The 9,241-nt window shown below is 45.8% G+C and overlaps 1 protein-coding gene across 2 annotated transcripts; it reads left to right on the forward strand.

Annotated features, from left to right (window-relative positions):
• The first annotated feature begins 2,486 nt into the window (after window positions 1-2,486).
• On the forward strand, window positions 2,487-9,161 carry LOC121551596 (BTB/POZ domain-containing protein 17-like). Of its 2 annotated transcripts, none has more exons than XM_045205181.1 (3): window positions 2,487-2,766; window positions 6,372-6,702; window positions 6,877-9,161. In XM_045205181.1, the coding sequence occupies exons 1-3, from the start codon at window positions 2,673-2,675 to the stop codon at window positions 7,943-7,945; spliced, it is 1,494 nt and encodes a 497-aa protein (XP_045061116.1). In that variant the 5' UTR covers window positions 2,487-2,672; the 3' UTR covers window positions 7,946-9,161. The 2 variants fall into 2 exon arrangements, with proteins under 2 accessions (XP_045061116.1, XP_045061117.1); XM_045205182.1 differs by having other exon boundaries at window positions 2,489-2,766; window positions 6,417-6,702.
• Window positions 9,162-9,241: the final 80 nt, after the last annotated feature.

Genomic DNA, 9,241 nt, shown 5'->3' on the forward strand with positions numbered 1-9,241 from the left:
GGCAGCTCTGCAGAGTGGTCACAAGTCATAACATCTGATTTTAAACATAACCCTAACCTTAACCTTAAATTAAGACCAAAAGGCACATTTTTGTTTTCAATAATGTTTACAATATAGCCAATTTTCACTTTGCAGCTGGTCCATCTAGCTGTAATCGTTCAGTTCTGCCTCAAGTACAAGACTCATCCCAATAAACATCAACCTGCTTAATTAGTCTGAGAGGCTTCTTCATTTGCTTTCATCTCAGTCAGCGGTCCAACACACTTTGAGCACATCTCTTCATCTCTCCCTGAAGAGATCATCAAAACCATCCGGGTGTTGGCTCCCCATTACCCCAGAGACAGGGAATCAATATTGAAACTACGCGGCAGAGAAAGGGTCAATTTAACACCTCGTTCACTGGTCAATTACTTCAACATTCCTTTGACCTTTTTAGGTCATCACCACATTCTCATGTGCCAATGTCATGGGCGGCTTCTCTCTGCCGGGACCACAATGCACCAGGCAGTAACCATTACGCGTCAATTAGGCTGAGTAAGAGTTTTTAGGAGACCATGTGGCTTGATGCCACTCACCAGAGTGGATAGTATGCATGGTATTGATTTCATGGTTCCCCGTAAGAGCAATTAGCATGTTCCCAGCCTGCAGCAGCAACCTGTGAACTCTTTGACCAGCTGTTCCTTTTGTTGCTGAGGATCACGCACATTCGTTTTGCACTCGGCAACAGAACAACAGAACATACAGACACACAGTCACTCTGCATGCACTGCCTCAGGTGCCGCTTGTTAGTGTGGTTTGTCTCTTCAGCTCATTTCAATCCTTTTCAACACAAAATAAGTAAGCATTAAAGGGATAGTTCATCCAAATTATTAAATTATATATTAGTTTCCTTACCCTGTAAGCAGTCTATGGACAAGGTATGATGATAGCAATCCATATACATTTTATTTTTTATTATTTTGTGTTTTTATAAATGTCAATCAATAAGATATAGCAGTTGATTTTGATTACCATAGCAACAAAACATGAGCAAGAAGGGGGGATTGATACAGAAGCTCAAGATACAACAATTGAGAGATAATATTATGGGTATCTAACCAAGGTATTTGATGGTGGAGATGGCATTTGACCAGCCCACTAGTCTTTGTAGCCGTGCCATGCTTTGGTTTTATTTACTTGGCCACCGTTTCCAAATGCTAACTTTGTAGCATTCGTGGAACAAATCCAATGCAAGTCAATAGTACCGATATGTTTCACACTTCATGTCCAAACCATCTATTGAGCTACACAATCAATGTTAGATATTTTAGGATGATTTGGACATGAAGCATTGTCCATACTGAACTCATATCAAGCCATTTGTCATGAAAGCAAGACATGAACAAGAAGACAGGTGTGTACATCAGTGGAGGCTGCTGAGGGGAAGACGGCTCATAATAATGATTGGAATGGCATCAAACACATGGAAACCATGTATTTGATACCATTCCACTGATTCTGCTCCAGCCATTACCACAAGCCTGTCCTCCCCGATTAAGGTACCACCAACCTCCTGTGGTGTACATCCATGTGAATGTATTTTATTTTCCGAAGAGTACAAACAGATGAGTTAAATAGACGAAGCCCCAGATGGATATGTGCACTAGTCCAATCAGAGTGCAGTGCACTGAAATTGTCACGTGACAATTTTACAGTGGCCATTGCTCTAATGCAGGGCTCTCCAACCTTGTTCCTGGAGAGCTACCATCATGTAGGTTTTCAATCCAACCCCAGTTGTAACTAACCTGATTCAGCTTATCAACCAGCTAATTATTAGAATCAGGTGTGCTAGATTACAGTTGGAGTGAAAACCTACAGGACAGTAGCTCTCCAGGAACAGGGTTGGAGTTAAAACCTACAGGAGGGTAGCTCTCCAGGAACAGGGTTGGAGTGAAAACCTACAGGACGGTATCTCTCCAGGAACAGGGTTAGAGAGCCCTTCTCTAATAGGTATGCACAAATCTTTAAATTACTAAGATTATCAGGCTGTTACTGACAACTGTTGTCAATTTCCAGCAGACATGCTGTTATAGGATTTTGTATTCAAATGTATTGGTATGGTGTCATAGATATCACCAAACTAATTAACTCTGTGCTTAATTACTTAATTGTGCTATTGACACAGATTTCACATTATATTGGTCTTATTACTTCTAATTAACATAAATTAAATCCTCACATACAGTACCCTAATTATATTATAACAGGGTACTGTATCATAAAATAATCCATTCATATTGACTCCATAATATAGTGTTTAATCACCCTTTGAAGAGAGAGAGACTGTACTGTCCCTACTGACCCTACTGGGCCACAGATCAATGTTAACATGGAAAAGGGAGAAATTCAAAATCAAAGCCGTCGTCATAGCAACGGCCCCTGCCAGATTCCACCAATCAATGGAGTCCGCAAGGCGATGCGAGAGGCACCAGGCGGGGGAAAAGGCCAGGCGTCCTAGATAAAGAGTCCGGGACGGGGAGTCAGGGCGCCACAACGGGGCAACCCACCTCTTGCACACACACACACACACACACTCACACACAAAGACACTAAGCACCAAGGGGAAGACGGAGAGAGTGAAACGAAGAAAAAAGAAGGAACAGAGAAGAGAGAGGGGATATATATGACTAGATATGGCACACAGCTATGAAGGAGGAATCCCTGCCCGGGTATATCTGGGAAGCCTGCTTGTGGCTCTTTGCTTCCAACCCATCACCGTTGGAGGAGGTAAGGTGACTGTGCGACAGACTGCACTGCATTGCGATTAACTGTTTACTTTGTCTATTTTAGTCACTCTGCCACTTTCCTCTCACTACAGTGCATAAAGAACATCCGTTTCATTTCCTATCCTATTTACATTTCTTATCCTAAAGAAGGGTAGGAAAGAGATACAACTCTGTTTTAGAGGAATATCTCCTCACTCAGTGTGTTGGGGAAACGGTAGTGGGACACATTGCATGTGGGTTGCTCTCTTTAAGCCCTCAGGCACTGGGTTGAGTATTGGAACAGCAGTACTATCCCCCCAGTTCCCACATCCTATCTCTGTCTGTCTGTGGTGTTTTGCAGAGAGAGCCTGAGATGTTTGTTTTTGTGCTGCCTTTGTGAGTCAGAATCGATAAGGATGCTATTTTAGAGACTGAAGAAAATGCTCCTTCCTATATTGAAGGTCTTGACCTGGGAAGCATCAATTGAATTGCACTTTATTTCAGGCTATAATGCCTTCATCTTGCATGGAAGTTTCTTCCTCATGCGTTTTGTGTGCAGAATCCTCACACACACTGTAGGATTTTTCAGTGAGCATATATCTATGTTTAATTTAGGGGATTCAACCCCCCAGCTTCTAAAACTCACTGTGCTTAACTAGAGGAGACAATTCTTAATATTTTATTAATAACATCATCCTCAGATGTATAAATTTTCTGAAGTTCACGCTTCAATCTATTGTAACAAATGGAATGCTTGATTACAGCACATTTAAATTCGGAAGTAAATTAGCCGAAACAAATCAATCTGTCACAATTAAATGGCATGTTAACCTATCACAATTAATATGCTTGCAAAAGTCAAATTGAACTTCTGAAGTCCAATTTTGTTTGAGCTCGGTGAATGACACAAATTCCACAAATGCAATATGCAAATCCCAAAGTTATTTGTCAATGGCCCACAAGCATCAGCTGCCGTCACGGAGATGTAGGCTATAGGTTAGTTGTGTTTATTGAACTGAACAAAGGTTGCTTTGAAGTGGAGGTGCATGATTAGCCGACAGTGGTGATATGAAGACTGGGGGGGCAGTGAGGCAGCTAAGGGAGTGGAGGGGCAGGAGTCTTTCTACCCCTGTGTCTCATTAAACCTACAGTAACAGGAGGAAGCAGCTGGTGTCGTTGGAGGCAGAGCAGGAAGGGCGTTAAAGAGATGTAGCGTGCAGCTTGTCGTGCTGAGACTTTCTTTCATGTGACTCTACAGTGTGCATGTGACACTTGTGCTCATCCTCAAGAAGACCCTGTAGTAAAGAAGGAGGCATCTTGTGGTCAACCTCACAGGAACCCTGTAGTGAAGAAGGAGACATCTTGTGGTCAACCTCACAGGAACCCTGTAGTGAAGAAGGAGACATCTTGTGGTCAACCTCACAGGAACCCTGTAGTGAAGAAGGAGACATCTTGTGGTCAACCTCACAGGAACCCTGTAGTGAAGAAGGAGACATCTTGTGGTCAACCTCACAGGAACCCTGTAGTGAAGAAGGAGACATCTTGTGGTCAACCTCACAGGAACCCTGTAGTGAAGAAGGAGACATCTTGTGGTCAACCTCACAGGAACCCTGTAGTGAAGAAGGAGACATCTTGTGGTCAACCTCACAGGAACCCTGTAGTGAAGAAGGAGACATCTTGTGGTCAACCTCACAGGAACCCTGTAGTGAAGAAGGAGACATCTTGTGGTCAACCTCACAGGAACCCTGTAGTGAAGAAGGAGACATCTTGTGGTCAACCTCACAGGAACCCTGTAGTGAAGAAGGAGACATCTTGTGGTCAACCTCACAGGAACCCTGTAGTGAAGAAGGAGAAATCTTGTGGTCAACCTCACAGGAACCCTGTAGTGAAGAAGGAGACATCTTGTGGTCAACCTCACAGGAACCCTGTAGTGAAGAAGGAGACATCTTGTGGTCAACCTCACAGGAACCCTGTAGTGAAGAAGGAGACATCTTGTGGTCAACCTCACAGGAACCCTGTAGTGAAGAAGGAGACATCTTGTGGTCAACCTCACAGGAACCCTGTAGTGAAGAAGGAGACATCTTGTGGCCAACCTCACAGGGACCCTGTAGTGAAGAAGGAGACATCTTGTGGTCAACCTCACAGGAACCCTGTAGTGAAGAAGGAGACATCTTGTGGTCAACCTCACAGGAACCCTGTAGTGAAGAAGGAGGCATCTTGTGGTCAACCTCACAGGAACCCTGTAGTGTTAGTAATAAATCGAATCAATAATAATTTTAGCAGCAGCGTAGGTATGAGGGATCGCAGTGGTTAGCCATTTAACAGTCTTATAGCCAGGAAGTACAGTAGAAGCTGTTTAGCAGTCTGTTGGTCTGAGCCTTGATGCACTGGTACCACCTGCCGTATGGGAGCATGGAGAACAGTCCATGTCTCGGGTGGCTGGAGTCTTTGGCAATTTTTCGGGCCTTTCTCAGATATCGCCTGGCATGTACGTCCTTCCGGTTGAGGGGGTTGCAGTTGCCATACCAGACGCCAAATCGTATCAGCCTCCTGAGGGAGAAGAGGCACGACTGTGCTGGTATGAGAGGACCATGTTAAGTCCTCGGTGGTGTGGACACCGAGCAATTTAATACAGTATATGAACACTATATTCATGTCATTATCTGCAAATATGGGTTTAAAAACTAATTTAAAAAAACTTTTAAAAAGTTGTTTAGTCAGGGGATTAAAAAAACTGTTTTAGACATGTCTGGTGCTTGTACAGTATAGCCTAGGCAAAATTGTACTTAAAGACAAGTAGCCTTTAGGTTTCATAGCCTACACTATTACCATCCATTATCATCCATTATTATCAATTTCACATAGTCTATTAACAGTGTGCTTTACGCTCCAAGATGCTGACCCTAAACCCAAACCACGGGTAGGATTTCCCCATTAGCGACTGGGTCAGTCATTTCTGAACTGCAGACGAACTCAGCGACTGTTCAAGTTTATGGCCATGTCATCACTGTACTGTTATTTAAGCTTTGGAGGGGAGAGTGCAGAGTGTTGAGGCTAGTAGACGGCTTGTCATAATGAATGATTGGTTAGAGGTTGTAATTCATTGTGAGAGCCAGGTGGGTTTATAGGGACAGCAAGGCTTTTATGTTTTAGAACGATGTGTTGAGTTGCTCGATAGTGGCACATGTTTTAGAAGGAGGTGTCGATTGGCTGAATAGGGGTGTTTATGTTTTAGGAAGATGTGTTGATTGGACAGTTGGATAGGACTTGATGGATGTACCAGTGTTGTCAGGTAGGACAGGACGTCAATCAGAGAGACTCAGGTGTCGATACATTGATCAAGGAGGGTCTCACATGGATTGAGTATCTGTTGGCTGAGTCTGTGTTGATTGGCAGAATGCTCAACTGCCAACTCAACATTCAGTGTCAAAGTGAGTGATGACTGGAGAAGAAGGGCTCTATCTCAATTTGTCTTTCCGCAATTCCTCACCTCCTTCACAACCGTATTGGAGGAGAAGTTCCAAGGGGAGGATGCCATACAGAATAGAGAGTATGGTAAATAGAAAGAGGTTGCGAGGAATCGAGGACAGATGAATTGAGAAAGAGCTATGGTGTTTTCACTTGCAGTTGACCCAGTGTTGAACGGGATCCCTTCATCTTCTCTTCCTGTAGCCGCGCTGAAGCAGGAGGTGGCGCTGGAGAATGGCGCCACAACGCTGAACCACTCCATGGCAATGGTGCAGCGCATGGAGGATCTGCTGGCCCAGGGCAATGGCAGCGATGTGGCCCTCCATGTGCAGACGGTAAACACGGACGAGGTGAAGGTGATCCAGGCGCACACGCTGGTGCTCTCGCTGCAGAGCGAGGTGTTTGAGGAGCTGATGCTCAGCCGCAACGCCAGCACCGTGGTCCTGAGAGAGCCTGCTGACTGTGCTGCTGTCTTTGACAAGTTCATCAGGTGAGGGGACCTGGAGGGGGGAGGAGACATAATGAGTGCACACCTCAGGGGGATGGGGGAGGAACAGAATTGGGCTAGTGATGTTTCAAATTTTGAATAAAAAAGTGACCTCCTTTCAAGTTCAGTAATGCTAATGTTTCTGCAGACCGATCTAGCCTTGTTTTATCTCTGCAGGTACCTCTACTGCGGTGACATCTCTGTGCGTCTGGACCAGGCAATCCCTCTGCACAAGCTGGCCAGCAAGTACCGTGTGTGGAGCCTCCAGCAGGGCCTGAGCCAGTACATGACGGGGCACCTGTCCAGCGACTCCCCGTCGGGCCATGTGGTTGGCTGGTACCAGTACGCCATGCAGATCGGCGACGCCAACCTGAGGGACAGCTGCCTCCAGTACCTCTCCTGGAACCTGTCGTCAGTGTTGCAGAGCGGTGAGTGGGGCTCCATCAGCGACGACCTGCTGCTGTCCCTGATGCAGCGCTCCGACCTCATCCTGCAGAGCGAGCTTGAGCTCTATGAGGCCCTGGAGGCCTGGATCGGCCAGAACCAGCCGGCTGGCCTGACGGTGGAGAATGCCCTGAGGCAGGTGCGCTACGGCATGATCCCCCCGCAGCACCTGTTCCGTCTGCAGAAGCAGTCGCCACTCATGCTGAAATACTACGAGTCCATCCGTGACCTGCTCTTCCTGGCCTTCCAGTTCCACTCGGCCTCGCCCGTCCAGCTGGCCAAATACTTTGACGTCAACTGCAGCATATTCACGCCGCGCAACTACCTGTCGCTGTCCTGGGGCTCGCCGTGGGTCATCAACAACCCCACGCGCGACGACCGCAGCTTCAGCTTCCAGACCCAGCTGGGCCCCAGTGGCAGCGATGCCAGCAAGCGGGTGACCTGGAACGCCCTGTTCTCCCCGCGCTGGCTCCCGCTCAGCGTGCGCTCCGCCTATACTAATGAGATGCAGGCCACACGCACCGACGGCGGCCGTCCGCGCATCATCGTCACCCCAGCCACTTCCAGCCCCGACTTCGCCGGTGTGAGCTTCCAGAAGACGGTGATCGTGACAGCGAGGCAGGGGGGTAAAATGGTGGTTCGTCACGTCTACAACTTCCACCAGAGCACTGAGGAGGCCGGGGATTTCCTGGTGGACGCCGACCTTCACCGCCGGGTGTCTGAGTACCTCATTGACAGCTCCCTCTACCTGCACGTCGTGGTGAAGCCCCTTTACCACAGCCTCATCATCGCCAGGAAATAGGCCAAGAGGTTGTTGTCGCCTTAGTAACCAACGGTTCCCACTAGATGGTCAAGTTGCAATGTCAAAATTGGCTATATCATAAAAAATTATGAAAACCAAAAATGTGCTTTTTGGTCTTAATTTAAGGTACAAGGCATAAGGTTTGCAGTGTGGTTGAGATTAGATTTCAAGAATATAAATTGTAGAAATAGGCTGGGTTTATGACTTTGGAACTTGCCCAGACAGTGACGACCGTAACCAACTGTCCTCCCTGCTGAGTCCCCCTCCTACCCCCCTCCGCCTGCACACAGTCACATATGCACACACCACTATGCCAAACACACTCATATCGCAACTCCTGTTTATTGGCCTGGTATTGGGCACCTTTGTTCAACATCAGTAAATGGTGCTTTTTGCAGTAGTGGTTAAGTTTGTCTCCGAACTGTTTTAGCTCCGAAAAGAGGTGTCTGGTGCCAGCTGTAACTGTACTGCATCTATTAAGTCAATGAAAGTGTTTCAGATAATAACAGTTCCTCCACATCTTACACACATGGTAGTGGCAAACACATGACTGCACTGTATTTGTTTGAGATATGATTATGTCAATACTTGGATATTTCCTTGATTTCCCCTGATTAGAGGAAAGGCACATTCTTTATGACACATTTAACTGTATGATGCTATCTGCATAGCTATAGGATACTACTAGTATATCAAAGTGTCAGTTATTGGTATTGTTTCCATTAGCTGAACTCTCACTTTGTCGGTGCTAACCAAATCTCACAGGATCAAGTGAAGCTTCTTTCATTGCTTTGCACACTGCTGCAACACCATAAGTACTGGCCATTTTAAAAGCATGCATTCATACCATTAGTCACAATTACCCACATATAAGTTTACAAGCCTAAATGTTATAGCCATGCTGATGCTCAGTGACCAGACAATTCCTATACCAGAGTTTCTCTAGAAGCCATTTTGCTGTTGCCCTACTCTTTTGCAAGTTGGGGAGCATTTCTATTGAATCTTTAACCCTACCTACAGTATTAGTGCTATTAGTAGGATTGTGTTGTTGTGAGTAGTGCTGACATAATTAATTATACACAGGCCTATGGATGACATTGTTGGTCTAAGTTATACTGTCGGGTCTTTAGAATGTTACTGTTATTGGTTCATGTAGCTACGGTATCTCTCTATGTCCTCTTCCTATATCCTGAATAAAATTGTATTTTACCCAGTCTGTAATTGGTCTGTTTACTTGATTCACCGTAATATGCAGAACACTATGTGATACAGAGGACAATTGTGAGTTAAGCCTAA

Source organism: Coregonus clupeaformis, chromosome 19 (genome assembly GCF_020615455.1).
Source record: "Coregonus clupeaformis isolate EN_2021a chromosome 19, ASM2061545v1, whole genome shotgun sequence".
NCBI lineage: Eukaryota > Metazoa > Chordata > Actinopteri > Salmoniformes > Salmonidae > Coregonus > Coregonus clupeaformis.